This window comes from Arabidopsis lyrata, assembly GCF_000004255.2.
Source record: "Arabidopsis lyrata subsp. lyrata unplaced genomic scaffold ARALYscaffold_3, whole genome shotgun sequence".
Lineage (NCBI taxonomy): Eukaryota > Viridiplantae > Streptophyta > Magnoliopsida > Brassicales > Brassicaceae > Arabidopsis > Arabidopsis lyrata.
Window position 1 is genome coordinate 2,560,721 of NW_003302553.1, and position 17,818 is coordinate 2,578,538.

Genomic DNA, 17,818 nt, shown 5'->3' on the forward strand with positions numbered 1-17,818 from the left:
TGCATACTTGTGCTTAACGTCTTGGCTGCGGCATTCTCCTCTTCTTCTGTTGGTCAAAGATCATCTTCTGGTTGCTTAAACTGGCTAAGGTTCCGGACAAACTCTGTGAAGGCATGGAAATGATCTGGGGAAAAGAAAAGTGCTCCCATTCTCTGGTACGTGAACAGATCTATCGCTGCATTCTCGTCCTTTAGGTTCTCTTTGATCTTCTCAAACCCGCCAAGGTTTGGTTCGGATGAGTTTTGTCCTGAAACGACGACTCCGTGTTTCTTGCAACAAGTCTTGATGTGGGCAAGCAATGACTCGGGGCTCGAGAGAGATTTCGGCGATTGATACTCGTCTGATAAATCCATCCCAGGCAGTATCATTCTACAAGAGTTCTTTGCAAAGGTCTCTGCAACAGCCTCATACCTATCATTGTCTCCATTGCAGTAAAATCCAGCTGTTGACTCGGAAGGCCTGGAACGTAGCTTGTGCCATTGATGCAAGAGAGGTAACTTCCCGCATAGAGGCAATCCTGTGCCGCTAAATACAGAAGATGCAAGAGAAAGAACTCGGTCTGCGTGGGAGACGAGAAGAGATGAGTACCAAGCAAGGAAGAAATCACCATATTCAGATTCCCATGATCCACCATCCGAGAAGAATGGAGCTGAATTAGGCCGTTGATCATAAGAAGGAGCATCGTGCGGACCGCTGAGTCCCCAAAGCATGTATTTGAGAGCGACAAGCATGTACTTATCATAACACTGAAACTCTCCTGCACCATCAGAGAGTTTCCTGGTTTGATGAGAAGGATATCTCAGCTCACCGTCTGGTCCCAAACCTCCATAGGAGTCTTACCATCAAGAACATGAACATCATCAACAGCAAAAGATAAACAATCTTTGTACTGACTCCCAGACCGATCTGTAAAATAGATCCCGGGTTCGGTTTCTCATATACGAGTCACCCAGTCAGGGAGAGATAATCCTGGCTGTTTCGAGCCATGGAAACAGAGAGATACGTGAAGCTTAAAACCCGTTTTTTTTACCATCTCTGCGATGGCTAAGTAACCTGACCACTGGTTATTTCCAGGGGATTCTGTCTCAGCCACTCCCCAGAAGATTGGCAGATCAACACCTTCTACTCCAAGAAGCTTCAGAGCTTTAAGTCCCGCGGCGATTGCTTTGGTGTGGTTTACGGTGTTGCTTCTGAAACTGTATCCAAAGGAAGCGCAACGTATAATCTTACGCTCTCTAGCTGTAACAAAAACAGAGTTTTTAGATTAAGGAACAACAAAATTTTCTTTTTAAATCTAAAGAAGTGGAAAAAGCATTGTTAATTAAATAAAACATAATATGTTACCGATCTAGTTCTTCTTGGAGTTGATTTCAATAACGGAGATTTATCAGAGACGACGGCTTCGCATCTGATAGAGCATTGCGAGAAACAGAGGTTGATCTCGTTTCGCCTCCTGGTTTCTCCATAGAAGCTAACGTGAGTTCTTGCATTAATCGAGATGAATTCAGACCCAATGCAAAATCTATTGACCCTCTCTGCTAATTCTACTCTACAGATCCTCCCCTGAGGATTTCCAATCACCGAAACTTCCATTTGAGAACAACAAAAAACCAAAGATCGTAAAAACAATGGATTGAGAAGAAAGAAACTTGATTTTAGATTTGAATCAGAATTCAGAAAGACGAGGGACTCTTTTCAAATATGGATTTTCTTGAGGATTTCGATTTCATTTATATAAGAACAATAATTAGAACGCGATAGTTTTTGCAGCTGCTTATTATGATTTTCGTTTTCTTTCTCCCCGCGCATTTAATATGACGAGGACTTTTAATTTCGTGACGACGAATTAAACGTCAAAAAAAGGTCACTGGGAAAGAAAAAAAAAAAGCAGAATCTCTTTGAAATATTTAGAAATCTCTGAATATTGAGTTTTCTGGAATCTTAATTTGTTGTACATCAAAACCTAATTTCCGATAAAGAAGTTACATATTACGGCAAGAGATACACGAATTCAACTATACGTCGTACTATATAGAAAGTTTCTATTAGAAACGCATGCTTACATTAAATATAACATAACAAAAGTTACAAAACAAACCACAAAAAAAAAAAAAAAGAAACAAACCAAATCAGGTCTTTAAAAAATAAAAAAATAGAGACCAAATCAGACACAAAGACATACACACACGTGTGAACAAATACACGGTACAGAGAGATGATGGATTTAGAGCTTTTGTTTTGTTCATGGAGTTCTCTTGGAGAGAGCTGAGCAAATGGATAAAACTAGAAGAAGAAGTGTAGCAAAGAGAGATAAGGCAAGCGAAGTTGCGATGTAACGACAAAACTTGTCGTAGACATTACAAATCTTGTTCCACCCAACTTCTTTGTTTCCTTTCAACGCTATGTACGCAACTCCTCCCGCCGTTCCCGTTGCAGACGCCAAAATCCCCAGCATCACCTGTTCATATACATAATTCCGGATTTATACTTACAAACACCCTAATTAACTTGGTATAGAAGATTCAAAGTTACTTGTAAAACAAGTTACCATGTCTAAGGACGCTAGGTAAACGGAGACCCGTGCAGTAAACTCAGGTTTCAAGAGTAGAGAGATGGAGACAAGTGTTGACATGAGCGCATAGAAACTAGTCACCACAAGAGCAACCACGAAGAATCTGCATAGATAGCCAACAACACATTAAGTTTAAACTAAAACGCAGTTTTTGATTATGATTAAACATGGAAGAATTTAGTTAAAGAGACAAACATGAAAGCGGGAGAGTCATTGAACTCGGCGGAGACAGGAGCCGGAGAAGAAACTCCAGGGAGCTGAGTCTTCTCGGTCTGGTCGCTGGTCACCATTACTATAAGAGCAGTCAGAGTGGCGGAGAAAAGCAGAACTCTTATTATAACGTCTATTTTACGACAATCTAGGAAACTAGCGGCTGAGGGAGGTGGTGTTGTAGCCGATGCGGGAATCGGTTCAGATTTGCCAGTTTCTGGGTCAGGGTTCTCAGTAGATGCCATCGGATGATTATATAACTCTTTTGTGGGTTGTTGTTTCTTTGGACTGTGAGTTATGAATTTGGCCGCTACATGAGAATATATTTGTGAGTATATATAGTCCTGGTGTGATGAGTTGTGGTTACCCACACGCCAAGAAAACAAGTTTATATAACAATTATGGTGTATACTTTTTTTGTTTGAATTGTACAACAATTATATAGGAGCTTGAATCTCAATTCATTTAATTTTCTAGCATGCATTTTTCGTTGTTTAACATTTGTAAATAGTTTTTGGCAAATTCACTAGATGTTATAGTTTTATTTCAACGTTAACATATATTCATCAGTCAAAAAGTTTCTATAAATCTTTGTAATACATAAAAACAAAATTGCATCTCTATTTTTGATTAACAGAAAATTCAAATATATTTAATATTTCTATATGTATAAAGTTGTGGATAATGTAGATACAATAGGAATGTGTTAGGCCAACCCCAGGAAGGTTGGTGAGGGAATTGGGCGACGATAATCAAGATGATAAAAATAAAAAAGTAAAGAACAGTAGGGAGTGGTTAGTCAATCATCTGCATGAAAACAAGTAATTTTATACATGCTCTTAGGTATCACTTTGCTTTCTACTCGTGGCTGCAAATTATGTAAATGGATATCTTATTTCACGTAAGAACATTAAACTGCAAGAACCCAAAATTCCAGAAGCATCACCACTTCTCAAACATATTATAATGTTATAACATGGATAAAACTATTTCAGATACTAATCCAGTCGAAAGAGAGTAGTTTTGTCTAAGCAAAATCACCAAACTTTATCTTTTGATGCCAAGACAGAGTGCACACAAGTCAAGGACAACACAAAAACTCAGACCTAACAGAAATAATATATGAATCTCATCATGTTTTATTTTCTTTCATATCTTACTTAATTATACCTAACATGTTTAAGTAAATCCAAATATATAAATTAGAGAAAGCTTTAACAATTAGGGGTCGATGATCAATCAAAATATACAAAGATAAAAAATTATTTAAGTGGAGAATCTTTCTCTCGAGCAGCTCCAGCATCGTAATAAGTTGGGAAAAATCGGGCTTGAAAGTGGGCCTTCTGGGTCAATCAGGCCCACTTATGAACAAACGAAGTCCAAAGCGGGAATGTTCCAAAACTCTCTTGCTCAGTTGGCGGGTAATTTTCATTCGACGAAGCGACTAGTTACATCGTAGCCGTAGATTTAATCAGCTTAATCAACGGTCATAAATTACCCTGAAGCTTCGGTCGTTTTGCAATTTGTATCTAAAAATTTTCACACTTTAGTTTATTTTTTATTTTACTTTTCAACAAGCGAAGCGAACCCTCGATCTCAAGGCGAAAGCAGATTTCGTAGCTTCCATGGCGAGAAATTCGAATTCCGATGAGGCATTCTCGTCAGAGGAGGAAGAAGAGCGGGTTAAGGATAATGAAGAAGAAGATGAGGAGGAGCTCGAGGCTGTTGCTCGTTCTTCTGGCTCCGACGATGACGAAGTAGTCGCCGCCGACGAATCCCCAGTCTCCGACGGAGAGGCTGCTCCCGTAGAAGATGATTACGAGGTAGGTGCTTGCTAATTTCGTTTTGATGGCTGTGATTTTTGAATTCTCAGTGAACTGCGTCTTCCTTCGTTTGTTAATTTTAGTCGTTGCGTGAAAGTTCATTGAATCATTGTGGTATATGCAGGACGAAGAAGATGAGGAAAAAGCTGAAATCAGCAAACGTGAGAAAGCCAGACTTAAAGAGATGCAGAAGTTGAAGAAGCAGAAGATTCAAGAGATGCTGGAATCACAAAATGCTTCCATTGACGCGGATATGGTGCGTTGTTTGAAGTGAATATTTCATGTTTTGAGCTGCTTTTCCTTCTTGTGATTTTGGGTTTTGACGATTTTGAATCATTCCATGTATTTAGAACAACAAGGGAAAAGGGAGACTGAAGTATCTCCTGCAGCAAACCGAGTTATTTGCACACTTTGCTAAAGGTGATGCATCTTCTTCTCAGAAGAAGGCTAAAGGAAGGTGTGTTGGATGCAATTGATTCCTAAAATATCGTTTATTCATCGATCCTGGTCTCATAATAAATATGATGAGCATACCCTGATATACTTGGTTTTAAATTTTACCTTCAGGGGTCGTCATGCTTCCAAAATAACTGAAGAGGAGGAAGACGAAGAGTATCTAAAGGAAGAAGAGGATGGCTTAACTGGATCTGGAAACACACGGTTACTCACACAGCCCTCTTGTAAGTACCTGTATTTTGCTCTTTAGTCTAGGATTGCTGTATATGGATCGTCTGTCTAGTCGCGAGCAACAAGTACAATATGATTGACATCTCCGTCCATTTGTGTAACCTATACATATTGCTGTGACCTCACAGTTACTAGGTAGTATAGCGTAAATTACTGGGAAATCTTGAGATTCATCATTTTTTTCTTCTCAATCGACAGGTATTCAAGGGAAGATGAGAGATTACCAATTAGCTGGTTTAAACTGGCTCATTCGGCTGTATGAGAATGGCATAAATGGAATTCTTGCTGATGAAATGGTAAACAATTCTCCCCCATCCAAGCAGAATAAGTTCTCTATATTCTATCATGCTAATCCTGAAAACCATTTTTTGTCCTCTGGTCTAGGGTCTGGGGAAGACGCTTCAAACAATTTCTTTGTTGGCATACCTTCATGAATACAGGGGAATCAATGGTCCCCATATGGTGGTTGCTCCAAAATCAACACTTGGTAATTGGATGAACGAAATTCGCCGGTTTTGTCCTGTCCTACGTGCTGTGAAGTTCCTTGGTAATCCTGAGGAGAGGGTAAGTCATGAGCTGTCTGCCATTTCAGAGTTTCATGTAAATGTTTATCCCAGGATTCTGAGATGTCTGCTAAATAATACAGAGACATATTCGAGACGACCTGCTAGTTGCTGGGAAATTTGATATCTGCGTCACAAGCTTTGAGATGGCCATCAAAGAGAAGACAGCACTTCGTCGGTTTAGCTGGCGTTATATTATCATCGATGAAGCGCATAGAATCAAGAACGAGAATTCACTCCTTTCTAAAACCATGAGACTTTTTAGCACCAATTATCGGCTTCTTATCACGGGAACCCCCCTTCAGGTGTTTGCTCTATCCTATTCTTGACTATCTGGACACTGAAGTTTTCTTTGTTAAGTTGCTTCTAATAGTATGTTGAAACAACCTTTCTTGTACGAGTCTGTTTGCACTCTTAACTTTTGCTTTTCCATTCCTTGCACATTTTAATATTTCCCGTATAATGAATGCTGTGTAGCTTGCTGTACTCATATTGTTTTCATATATGCAGAATAATCTCCATGAACTGTGGGCTCTTCTAAATTTTCTTCTGCCTGAGATTTTTAGTTCAGCAGAGACTTTTGATGAATGGTTTCAAATTTCTGGTGAGAATGACCAGCAAGAAGTTGTTCAACAACTTCACAAGGTATGGATGTATTCCTTCCATTGAGTTTATTCTGTTCTGTGAAAGTCGTAGGTTAATCGCTTTCATGTATCTTTTTAGGTTCTTCGACCATTTCTTCTTCGAAGACTAAAGTCAGATGTTGAGAAAGGTTTGCCACCGAAGAAGGAGACCATACTTAAAGTTGGTATGTCTCAGATGCAAAAGCAATACTACAAGGCTTTACTGCAGAAGGATCTTGAAGCGGTTAATGCTGGTGGAGAACGCAAACGTCTGCTAAACATTGCAATGCAACTGCGTAAATGCTGCAATCACCCTTATCTCTTCCAGGGTGCAGAACCTGGTCCCCCATATACCACAGGAGATCACCTTATAACAAATGCGGGTAAGGCTAGAAATAAACTAGATCCTTCAGATTTCTGTGGAAATTTTTTAATGAAGCATCTCTATATTGTTATTTTTAGGTAAGATGGTTCTCTTGGATAAATTGCTTCCTAAGTTGAAAGAACGTGATTCAAGGGTTCTGATATTTTCTCAGGTAAATGCTAACAGAACAGCTGGATATAATGGTTTCTTACAGTTCATCTTCTCTTTTTCCTTTGTCTATGTTAAGTCTGAGCCTTGTTCTTTTCTTTCCTCATGTCAGATGACAAGACTTTTGGATATTCTTGAGGACTATTTAATGTATCGTGGTTACCTATATTGCCGCATTGATGGAAACACTGGTGGTGACGAACGAGATGCCTCCATAGAAGCCTACAACAAGCCAGGAAGTGAGAAATTTGTTTTCTTGTTATCTACCAGAGCTGGAGGGCTTGGTATCAATCTTGCTACTGCAGATGTTGTTATCCTGTACGATAGTGATTGGTAAGTCTCTTTTTATTGGCCACTGTAGTTTATGAGTTTTCTCTTAATGTCTGACGAATCTGGCGGATTCTGGCAGGAACCCACAAGTCGACTTGCAAGCTCAGGATCGTGCCCATAGAATTGGTCAAAAAAAAGAAGTTCAAGTGTTTCGATTCTGCACTGAGGTTGGTCTTCTCCCCGTGAATTTCAAATTAGAACAGCCATGAGGGTTTGCAATTAATTATGTGTTGGTTGTTTACAGTCTGCTATTGAGGAGAAAGTGATTGAAAGAGCTTACAAGAAGTTAGCACTTGATGCTCTGGTTATTCAACAAGGGAGATTGGCAGAACAGAAAAGTAAGTGCCTTGTACAGTGATTGCGTTATGCATTGGTTCATCTCTGACAGAATTAATATTTATCTTAACTATGCAGCTGTCAATAAGGATGAGTTGCTTCAAATGGTAAGATATGGTGCTGAGATGGTGTTCAGTTCTAAAGATAGCACAATCACAGACGAGGATATTGATAGAATCATTGCCAAAGGAGAAGAGGCAACAGCTGAACTTGATGCCAAGATGAAGAAATTCACAGAAGATGCGATACAGTTTAAAATGGATGACAGTATGGGTGTCACTGACCTATTTTCGCCCTATTACGTTGTGTGAATATTGCAATGTTTTGATAATCTGCTGTTTTATTTGTTGTAGGTGCTGACTTCTATGATTTTGATGATGACAATAAGGTAACTTGTATATTTCTTTGCATAGTCTAAACTTTCATGTCATATCCCTAGCTTTGCTCTGCATTACCGAAAATAAAATTTACTGGTATATTTGTTAATTTTGTTCATAGGATGAAAACAAGCTCGATTTTAAGAAGATTGTGAGCGACAACTGGAATGATCCCCCCAAACGGGAGAGAAAGCGCAAGTAATGATACTTCTGTCTTATACATTGTCCAGTCCTATTTCGCCAGTCTTCATAAACTTTTTATCTAACAGAAACATCCCTTTTGTTTTATCTACTGTATCTCCAGCTACTCTGAATCTGAATACTTTAAGCAAACATTGCGGCAAGGTGCTCCAGCTAAACCTAAAGAGCCTAGAATTCCGCGCATGCCCCAGTTGTGAGTACCTCAACAAACTCTATTCTCATTGTTGAATGCCTCTCCCCTGTCTTGATGGTTTTCTTACACTAGAAATCTAATTTATTGTCCATCTTTCAGGCACGATTTCCAGTTCTTTAACATTCAGAGATTGACCGAGTTGTATGAAAAGGAAGTACGCTATCTCATGGTAGGGCTCTCTAAACGAAACACTTGTAATTCCTTTGATGTGCTTAAGAGCGAGTTTTTTGCCTAAGAAAAGCAACTTGCTTCACTTTGGTTTCAGCAAACACATCAGAAAAATCAGTTGAAAGACACAATTGATGTTGAAGAACCAGAAGGTCAAGCTCAGTTTCTCAGCATGTGCCCACTTTGTTAAACATGTTTTTCAGCAAACCTATTACTGATTAAGAAATTTTTTGTTAGAAGGTGGAGATCCCTTAACTGCTGAAGAAGTAGAAGAAAAGGAGCTATTATTGGAGGAGGCAAGTGAATATGTTTGTTAAAGTGGTCTTAGACATTTGATTTGTAGGCTTTATATAATTGTTTGTATTTGTCAATCTCCAGGGTTTCTCAACATGGAGTAGAAGAGATTTCAATACTTTCCTCAGGGCATGTGAGAAGTATGGCCGCAACGACATAAAAAGCATTGCCTCTGAGATGGAAGGGAAAACAGAGGAAGAAGTTGAAAGATATGCCAAAGTATTCAAAGAGCGATACAAGGAGCTGAACGGTAAGTAACACTTATCAATGCTAAGTAATATATGCAGTGTTCTTACATATTGCTAAGTAATTCCTACCTCAGAAAAGAGCATAGGCTAAGTAAGTTTATCATCTTTCCCTCTAAATATGTAGACTATGATAGAATCATTAAGAATATTGAGAGGGGAGAGGCAAGGATCTCTAGGAAAGACGAAATCATGAAAGCCATAGGGAAGAAGCTGGATCGCTACAGAAACCCTTGGCTGGAACTGAAGATTCAATATGGTCAGAACAAAGGAAAGTTGTACAATGAAGAGTGCGACCGTTTCATGGTATGTCTTTTCCTCGTTTCCTTATCTGCTATTTTGTTTCACTAATTTTATCATGAAGTTTGATTATTGGGTAACTTTGGTGGTCAAAAACAGATCTGCATGATCCACAAACTTGGGTATGGGAATTGGGATGAGCTGAAGGCAGCATTCAGGACATCGCCTTTGTTCAGGTTCGACTGGTTTGTGAAATCTCGCACGAGTCAGGAACTTGCAAGAAGATGCGACACCCTGATTCGACTGATCGAGAAAGAGAACCAGGAGTTTGATGAAAGAGAGAGGCAAGCCCGTAAAGAGAAGAAGCTCGCAAAGGTAAAAGAATGCAATATTTCACGTAGAAAGTTGTATTCTTTTGATTTGATTTCTTTAAGTGCTTAATACTTTTCTGGTTTTTAATCTTTGAAGAGTGCAACACCATCAAAACGACCTTTAGGAAGACAAGCCAGTGAGAGTCCTTCATCGACGAAGAAGCGAAAGCACCTGTCGATGAGATGAGATTATGTGTTTATTGATTTGTTGAGTCTTTGTTGTTACATATAGTTAAGCTAATGTCAAAAACATAGCAAATGGATTTCATTCTGCTTTCGTGAATGTTTGTCGGCTGGTTTGACTTGGATTTAATGAAATTACTTAATTATAATTTGTAGACTTAATATTCAACTAAAGAAACTGAACAAAAAGATTTGAGGCCATTGGATGGCAACTTAGGCCGATGCTTAAGCTAAAGTTACGAGTTTCTGAGGGAATTATGAACACTCGATTTTTTCCATTACTTCTGTAGTTCTGTGTTCAACGGTTGCATTTTATTTATTAGAGCTGATACTTTTGTGGAAAGAAGATACATAGGCATTGTTCGTGCAATGTGCAATGATTGAATGTAGATGTCATTGGATACCAAATTACAAGAATGAGGAAGAGAGAACGTGTGCCCTCTTTCTATGTTCGTAGACATTTTAAATTGCTCCTCCAGATTCATGAACGAATAAAAACAGGGGACATCTCATGAATGTCGCTTGAATAAGGCCATTTATTAGTAATCGTTATTCAAGAAAAATAAAGAAGAGGGAGAGAGATAGAGAGATGGCCGTATGAGAGAATATATTATATATGGACAAATGGTCAATGACAGAAGCTTTGGTCTCTCTGCTTCCATCGAATCTCTGACCCCAAAAATAATCTTCTTTTCTCTTTTTTCTTTTTACTTAATGTTGCTTAGTTTATGAAGAATTGAGGGTATTTTCCTCTCTCTTTTTTTTTTTTTTTTAACTTGAAGTCTTAGCTTCTATGCTGCCACTGACGCTGGCCGAGTCACCACTCGTCTCAGCTGGCTCTGGACGGCTCAAGCCACTGACCATAGAAGTGGAAACTGCAGCAGCAGTCACAGCCTCTGTGGTGGGTTCATTGCTTGAGCTTACTGGAGCTGATGAGCCGCTGAGTGAGGATGATCCGATTGGGTATGGAGCCACGGGCATATCGGTTAGTGATGATGCAGACGGACTATAGCTAAGCGAAGAACTCATTGAGTGATCAAACCTACACGCCGGTCCAAACTTGCAGATTCCGTGTTGAGAAAAGTGAGTGCATTGCGCTACTCCCTGTCAAATACATTGAAATGTGTCACATCAAGACTTAAAAATATCATCTTGGATTAAATGAAAGACTTACGGGACGAAGTGGAAGGCCAATGGAGCTCAGGACAAGGCCAGTCTTAGGTGGAACTGCATCTACAGGATGATGGTATCGGCAAGAGGATCCGAATTTACAGTCACCGGTTCTCATGAAGTATTGACACTCGGGTTGATCAGGTCGCTGAGGAAACTCTTTTGAGGTATTTGAAGACGGGCCAGATTGATATGCTCCTGTATATGCAGTCACTGAAGGAGATAACGGCGTGATTCCATAAACAGAGCTTGATCCAATAGACGGTTGAGTTCCAGGCGAAGGCATTGCACTTAAAGAAGCCTGAAAAATCGATCGATTCTTTTAGGAAAAGAGTAGCACTGAAGAACTCCACAAAAGCGAGATAAAGGCTTCAGAGATGGATTACCTGGTAAGGATTCCAACCAGAGTATGGAACCATTCCCGGAGGCAGAACCATTGGAGGACCGTAAGGGCTTGGAAGATATGAACCAGGTAAAAGAGAAGGCCTTGTCAAAACTAACCCATATTGTTGAGAGGAAGGAACGGATTGAGACTGAAGTGTCGGATAAATAGTCTGTAGCTGTGGCTGTTGCTGTTGCTGATGCTGAGGTGGACCCTGTACAGCGAGTGGCACGGGATGGTTGAATCTACAAGTCAAACCAAATTTACACTGACCGGTTCTCAAGTAATAAGAGCACTCTTTCTCTCCCTGTAATCAAATATTGAAGAGCTTTTAGAGATCATACAAGACAATGTGGAAGCATCCACAAACCAATAACACCATTAGAGAGATTAGAACACAAACCGGGCGTAATGGATATCCCAAATAACTAAGCGAGACGGGTGCAACGGAACCACCACCACCTCCTTGCCTAGGATGATGATACTTGCAAGAAGCACCGAATTTACACGTTCCCGTTCGCATAAAATGCTGAAACAAAACAAAAAAAAAAAACAATCTAAAGTTCACAATTTTTTGATAAACAAAAGCAGAGAAATTGAAAGTGCATTGCTCAAAACCGGAACATTGTTTGATCGGAAAATGATTCAGATAACAAAACCTGACAAACCGGATGTCCCATCCTCTCCGGTAAAGCTCCAGCTTCTCCTCTCACACCTCCAATAACCTAAACATCAAATCAGAGCTTACACAATAAACCAACAAATTTCTCAAGCAATTTGGTTTGTGTCTCTGCTAAATTCAACAATGCCCAGTAACCACCAATCTAACGATCAGATCATCAGACTCAGTAACTGATCTGAACTGAAATTGGTGAATAATAAGAAAAATCTAAAATTGGGAATCTTTTACCGCTCCACGATCTCGTGGGTGATTAAACCGACATCTTGACCCGTACCCGCAAACGCCGGTTCTCAAGTAATAAATACAATCAGGCTCGTCGGGTCGCTCCGGGTAGGATTCTCCTCCGCCGCCGCTCAACCCTAACCGCCACATCGAAGCTAAAAAAACACGCATTTGAATCAAAATCCTTTAACCTCACAGCTCTAATCGCAGATTAAGCCCAAAAAAAAATCAAACCTTTAACAAGACATTACCTTCGAGTCCGGTTTCACCTCCATGAGAGGTCCATTCAAGAGATGGATCCGATCGCGACCCTTCTTCACCGGCGCGACCGTACCGCTCCATTGATAGACCCTAATCTCTACAGAGGGAGACAAATCCCTCAAAACAGCTAAAGAGGAAGTCTTTTAGCTTTTGTCGGAATGTTAGAGCTCCGATCAAAGAAGAGTGTTGTGAAAATCTGAGAAAGAAGAAAAGAAAAAGAAGATCGTAGTTTCGCTTCAACACCACTCTCAGTTGCTTGATCTCTCTCTCTCTCTCTCTGCCTTCAAAGCTGAAACTTTTTTGAACTAAAAAAAATTAAATATTTGTTTTTTATAATTTTCGGCTACGATTTTTATTTTATTTTCCCTGTAACAAGTTTTTCTGTGTGTGTGTGTAATGCTTTTTGGAAGTGATGGGGAAGTTTTGATCTTTCTTTATGCGTGGTCGCCTTTTTCGTGGGTGTTTTGCCGGTGGTGGTTAATTAATATACGCGCCAAGCATAGACAATTAGTGACCTCTCTCTTCTCTCTATTTTATTTTCTTTCTTGTTTCTTCTTCTCTATTTCTTTTCTTTTTAACATTTCCGTAAAATACCAAAATATATTTTTAAAAATTAAAAGATAACGAAAAATTTACGTAGATATTTTTGTTTGTAAATAATATGAACTACAATTATAAAGCTTGAAAATCAGGTAAAAATATTTTAGAAAAGCTTATTACAACAATCACTAGGCTGCCATATTGGGTGGTACTTTAAATCATTGAGTCTATAAATTTCTATTTGTTGTTTAATTGTACTACATTCATGTTTAGGAAAGGGACATTGATTATTTAGACTGTTAGATTTTATATAGATAATATACAGTACTAGATTATATAAAATCTTTTTGTAGCCAAGTTTTTATACAATTACTATATTTAAGTAAACGTTTGCAAATCAAAATGATGTTAATCGAAAATTACTTTGGATTATTTCTTTGTTAAAATAATAGCGATTAGTTATTCTACTTTTTATTTTAATCAATGGACTACGACACTTCCATGAAGAAATTGGAGTTATGTGTCAAAGACAATTAAGGCTGCCACTACAAAATGAAAGTTTGAATTTAAAAAGCGATGAATCTCTCTACTTGTCAAGAAACAAATAAAACATGATGTCCATTGAGCATGGGCAAAATAGTATCGTGTGACTGATATTGTTTGTTTCCATCCACTAAACTCCATTTTCCATAAATTTACATGTATAATAAACTAAGTACTAAAGATGCAACTGTTACAAGAAGAACAAGCCAATCAAAAATATTTCTTACAAATGATTTTGGTCACCCACTCACCAGTCATTTAGTAATCCATAAATTGATAGTCACTAACAAAAAATTTGTGTTCCCATTTTCTTAATTTGGATCTACTGTAGCGTTTGACGTTCAGTTGCTCAGGCATGCGCGTGGATGGTTTAGAAGATTATTTGGGAGCAATGAGACTTTTTACATCACTTTAAAGAAGTCAAATTGGTTTGGTCATGACATGACCAATCCAACGGCAACACAAAGCATTGGGGTGATGATGACCAACGGTCGAGATCTATTCCAAAGTCACTGTCCATTGAACTGATGACCAAACGAACCAGAGGGGCTCATTGAGTGTAGTAGGTAAAAAAGCCCATTCTCTTCATAAAAAGTTTAAGATTTAAACTAATTGGAGTTTTTTTGTTCCATTTAATGAGACTTATTTTTAATAATGAGAAACCAAATAGAATTAAACTCAAAACATTCGCATATCGTATCCCTCTGTTTCACAAAGAGTGTCACTTTAACATTTTTCACACAAATTAAGAAAAGTAAACAAATTTCATTTATACCCCTTATTAATACACTAAATAATACTCTCTTTCTAATTAATAAGCTAAAATAGTAGAGATAAAAAAGAGAATTAATATTTAAAACTACATTGAAACACAAAACGACATTTTTTGTGAAACGAGATTAAAACCTTAAAACGACACTCTTTGTGAAACGGAGGGAGTATTAGTTTGTTTCAGCATTGTCACCATCTAATCATAAACCCATGTTTACATCCGATAAAATTTGTGAAAATTGTAGAACCAAAAAAGAAAACAATTTAGTCTGTTTGTTGCTTTAGTCTCTTAGTTCTACTATTAAATGTCAAAACAAATTTCTATACAATGGTTACAAATAGTATCCGTCACAAATTTTTGTGTAACAACTATATTTCTCAATAAACTATGTTGCACAACTTTTATATTTGCTATATTATCTTAGGTAATTCGTTCCCAAAAAGTAAATTTTTACTTTATAGAATTTTTTGATTTCAAAGAAGCTTTTTGGAGGTTCTAACTTCTAAGTATACTTATTGATACCATTAATGGAATCAATTTTAATACGCTGCATAACTGAAAATTAAAAGTATCCAAGATCTTGCAGATACAAAAGAAATCATATCAAATGCGAATAATCAAGAATTAAATTGAAATTGAAAGTACAAAAGTATTAAAAGTCTTGATGGTTAAAACCAAATTCGAGATTAATTCCATGTCACCGCATGGCAGAAACAAAAAGCTTTTTTTTTTTTTTTTTGGTTTGTAAAGTCGAAAAGTGAAAATTAGTCAGCCGAATGAGAGCATTAAAAGCATTTTTGCAAAGGAAGTTAAGAGTGATAATAAAGTTATTTGTAATAAAATAAAATAAAAAAGATGTGAAGAAGCTATGACTTGGACAAGAATGAGCCACATGTGACCAGCTTTTGGAGATTTTGTTATTCCCCAAAGGATCTTTTGGACCATAACATCCCTCCTTTCTTCATCTACCAAATGTCGGCGAGATCAATTTTTTTTTTCTTTTTCTTTTTAATTAAATTGCATTATATTAACAGTACTTTGCTTTCTAATTTTATAATTACTATTAATCCCTTATAATATTGGACACGATAACATCGTTGTCTTATTTGTTGCATGACGTTTTTGCTTATATAATTTTTAGTAGTATTTTTTTTTTCTTTTCTTTTCAAGGTAAATTATACAAGTACGTCTTAAGTACTGTTGATTTTAATATAGAGATAGTGATAAAACTTTAACTTGACTAGAAATTCATCTAAAGACAAGAATATAAATTCCAAAAGATATCTAAAACCATGGAAATTGAGTATAGTATCACCAAAAATATCCTAATTAGGGTTTCATTTTGTTGCTAAAACTTGGCTAAAAGGATCTTTGTCTCGTACAATGTTCTCTTAATTTTATTAATAGAAATGAAGACATTGGTTCTAAGGATAACAACGCAAACAACTCCACTAACCGAACCATAGTGGTGAATAAGAGAAGCTGATTCTTTAAACCGGACTAAGTAAAAACCATCTTCAACCAACTCATAGAGGACCAGACAACTAGCTACTTCTTGTGTCTTTTCACAATGGCATATGCATCTTCACCCACAGTTCATCTGTTGCTTCCAAAAACTTTTACCGACAGGAATACACAGAAACATTGACTCATAAAGATTGTAGAATCATTGTGTGGGGGAAACAACAAAAAAGAAAGAAGAAAGACTGATATAAAAGGTGTGTGTAGGAGAGATTTAACCTTTATTCTTTTTGTTTTCTTTTCTTTCATATTGTGAAGCCAGCGTAAGAGTTTTTTATTTTTTTTGCTACCCATCTTCATCAGAGGATACCTTAGAAAGATTAAGAAGAAAGGTCCAAGGAAACAGTCAACAACAAATATATTCTAAACTGTTATATTCCTTAATCCTAATCCAGATAGCACCAAAGAGGGTTTAGATACCTCAACATCTTCGAATCGGGGCTTCGACGAGTTGAATTTCTCTCTTTCTCAATTCCAAGTCCCACCTGAAAGCATCAGTAGATTTACTACCTCAAGATTATGCTTTGATTCCTTCTTATCAGAACCATAAGGAAATTTCGAAAACCAATGTACACGTGCTCTACTAACATAACAGACACAAGAATAGAGATTTGGTTTGGACAGAAACAACATGAATATAGGGGAAAAAAACTCTATTACCTAGACAACATGAACTGAAACCAATTTTAAACAAACAATTAAGTATGGCTGCTTTCAAAAATCTAGCAAAGCAGCTCTAGAACTAAGGATAAATGTCTCCAGCAATTTTTGACGGGCCTATTGAGAAGATAAAACCCATTTGGGTATTGAACGAAAATGTTGTTTGTTGGGCAAGTCACAAAAGTTTACTAAACTATATAACTGTGTATCTATTAAAATGGGCCCAATTTTGGCCCAAATAACACAGAGTTGTACTCATTGAATTTATTGTGTAATGTGAAATTTATCAAGCAACATATTTATAAAAATATTATTTTTTTTGGTTTCCTTGAGTTATTTTTATATTTAGATGAATGTGTCTAGAGCAAGATGTTTCAATTGATAATCTAATCATTTAAAAACATTTTGTTGTTGACAAAAAAAAAGTTTTGACATATGTGGAACTGTGGAAGGGTCTAATTAATAACCATGGCAATTAAGATCTTCACATTAAAGTCGTGTTAGAAAAACTGCTTGTCTAGACACATTAAAAAGCATCTTAAACAATAAAACCACCACAGAATACGAGTTTACGACTATATATACATTGCTTTAATGTGTCTAAAATTCTGTTTAAAATTACATTGTTGGTTATCCTTTCTTTATCTAATCCCCTTGGCAAATAAAAATACCATAATACACTGGGAGCGCAATTATTACGTTCTAGATCGATTATTTTATTATATACTACTATCGTGTTTGTAGTCGACATTTATATTATAATCAAGAATGTGGCAATTAATTAAGAATATCCATCTTTCTTTTTCTCCTTTTTTGTTAAGGAATATCCGAATCTAAATAACTGAAATGAAAGAGCACAAAATTTCCAATGCTTTTGGACCATGTTTGGATGGCATCCCCCAACGCAAACGTGTTTTATTCTATGGTTTCATAATTTTTTTTTTGTCTCAAAGATGGTTTCAAACGCAAACTAGTATATCCGCATAAAACGCACAATCCAAGTCGTAGAGGTCACGTTTACCGCACCGACATTGAAATTTCTTAGGCCTCATTTTACCTTATCTCCCAAACTTGCGTGCTTGCACGAAACTGTCTATGTTCCATTTTTTTTCTTTTG

The 17,818-nt window shown here is 37.3% G+C and overlaps 3 protein-coding genes, 1 long non-coding RNA gene and 1 pseudogene across 6 annotated transcripts; 1 reads left to right on the plus strand and 4 right to left on the minus strand.

The window, feature by feature from the left end:
* Positions 1-33: 33 nt before the first annotated feature.
* LOC9318534 lies at positions 34-1,619 on the minus strand (annotated as a pseudogene).
* Positions 1,606-3,164, minus strand: LOC9320642 (CASP-like protein 1D2). 2 transcript variants are annotated; one of them, XM_021031893.1, is made up of 4 exons: positions 2,768-3,164; positions 2,549-2,675; positions 2,224-2,458; positions 1,606-1,689 (listed from the first exon to the last, which is right to left on the minus strand). In XM_021031893.1, the coding sequence occupies exons 1-3, from the start codon at positions 3,025-3,027 to the stop codon at positions 2,243-2,245; spliced, it is 603 nt and encodes a 200-aa protein (XP_020887552.1). In that variant the 5' UTR covers positions 3,028-3,164; the 3' UTR covers positions 1,606-1,689; positions 2,224-2,242. The 2 variants fall into 2 exon arrangements, with proteins under 2 accessions (XP_020887552.1, XP_020887553.1); XM_021031894.1 differs by lacking the exon at positions 1,606-1,689 and having other exon boundaries at positions 2,003-2,458.
* A 1,088-nt stretch (positions 3,165-4,252) lies between these two features.
* LOC9320643 (ISWI chromatin-remodeling complex ATPase CHR11) lies at positions 4,253-10,110 on the plus strand. 2 transcript variants are annotated; one of them, XM_021030730.1, is made up of 24 exons: positions 4,253-4,605; positions 4,730-4,861; positions 4,956-5,062; positions 5,173-5,285; positions 5,491-5,588; positions 5,677-5,856; positions 5,939-6,160; positions 6,366-6,500; positions 6,579-6,861; positions 6,941-7,014; positions 7,123-7,343; positions 7,420-7,507; positions 7,585-7,678; positions 7,755-7,943; positions 8,030-8,064; positions 8,175-8,251; positions 8,358-8,447; positions 8,547-8,616; positions 8,713-8,767; positions 8,853-8,911; positions 8,994-9,159; positions 9,282-9,460; positions 9,554-9,769; positions 9,863-10,110. In XM_021030730.1, exons 1-24 carry the CDS (start codon positions 4,408-4,410, stop codon positions 9,950-9,952), a joined length of 3,171 nt encoding a protein of 1,056 aa, XP_020886389.1. In that variant the 5' UTR covers positions 4,253-4,407; the 3' UTR covers positions 9,953-10,110. The 2 variants fall into 2 exon arrangements, with proteins under 2 accessions (XP_020886389.1, XP_020886390.1); XM_021030731.1 differs by having other exon boundaries at positions 8,856-8,911.
* Positions 10,111-10,455: 345 nt separating this feature from the next.
* On the minus strand, positions 10,456-13,165 carry LOC9318535 (zinc finger CCCH domain-containing protein 34). Its single transcript, XM_002884531.2, has 7 exons — positions 12,656-13,165; positions 12,411-12,559; positions 12,160-12,225; positions 11,904-12,029; positions 11,505-11,807; positions 11,123-11,419; positions 10,456-11,052 (listed from the first exon to the last, which is right to left on the minus strand). The coding sequence occupies exons 1-7, from the start codon at positions 12,744-12,746 to the stop codon at positions 10,720-10,722; spliced, it is 1,365 nt and encodes a 454-aa protein (XP_002884577.1). The 5' UTR covers positions 12,747-13,165; the 3' UTR covers positions 10,456-10,719.
* A 2,684-nt stretch (positions 13,166-15,849) lies between these two features.
* LOC110230345 lies at positions 15,850-17,152 on the minus strand. The gene is made up of 2 exons (XR_002333449.1): positions 16,462-17,152; positions 15,850-16,351 (listed from the first exon to the last, which is right to left on the minus strand). It is a non-coding gene; the product is annotated as an uncharacterized LOC110230345 (long non-coding RNA).
* Positions 17,153-17,818: the final 666 nt, after the last annotated feature.

Bases quoted from the DNA above. Each gene is read 5' to 3' on its own strand.
- LOC9320642 (XM_021031893.1), bottom strand. From the start codon at position 3,027: ATGGCATCTACTGAGAACCCTGACCCAGAAACTGGCAAATCTGAACCG. The intron at 2,676-2,767 runs GTTTGTCTCTTT...CTATCTATGCAG, and splicing joins AATGACTCTCCCGCTTTCAT to ATTCTTCGTGGTTGCTCTTG. The intron at 2,459-2,548 runs GTAACTTGTTTT...GTATATGAACAG, and splicing joins ACCTAGCGTCCTTAGACATG to GTGATGCTGGGGATTTTGGC.
- LOC9320643 (XM_021030730.1), top strand. From the start codon at position 4,408: ATGGCGAGAAATTCGAATTCCGATGAGGCATTCTCGTCAGAGGAGGAA. The intron at 4,862-4,955 runs GTGCGTTGTTTG...CCATGTATTTAG, and splicing joins CTTCCATTGACGCGGATATG to AACAACAAGGGAAAAGGGAG. The intron at 7,344-7,419 runs GTAAGTCTCTTT...GGATTCTGGCAG, and splicing joins ATCCTGTACGATAGTGATTG to GAACCCACAAGTCGACTTGC.
- LOC9318535 (XM_002884531.2), bottom strand. From the start codon at position 12,746: ATGGAGCGGTACGGTCGCGCCGGTGAAGAAGGGTCGCGATCGGATCCA. The intron at 12,560-12,655 runs GTAATGTCTTGT...GTGTTTTTTTAG, and splicing joins AGGTGAAACCGGACTCGAAG to CTTCGATGTGGCGGTTAGGG. The intron at 11,420-11,504 runs GTAATCCATCTC...TCGATTTTTCAG, and splicing joins CTGGTTGGAATCCTTACCAG to GCTTCTTTAAGTGCAATGCC.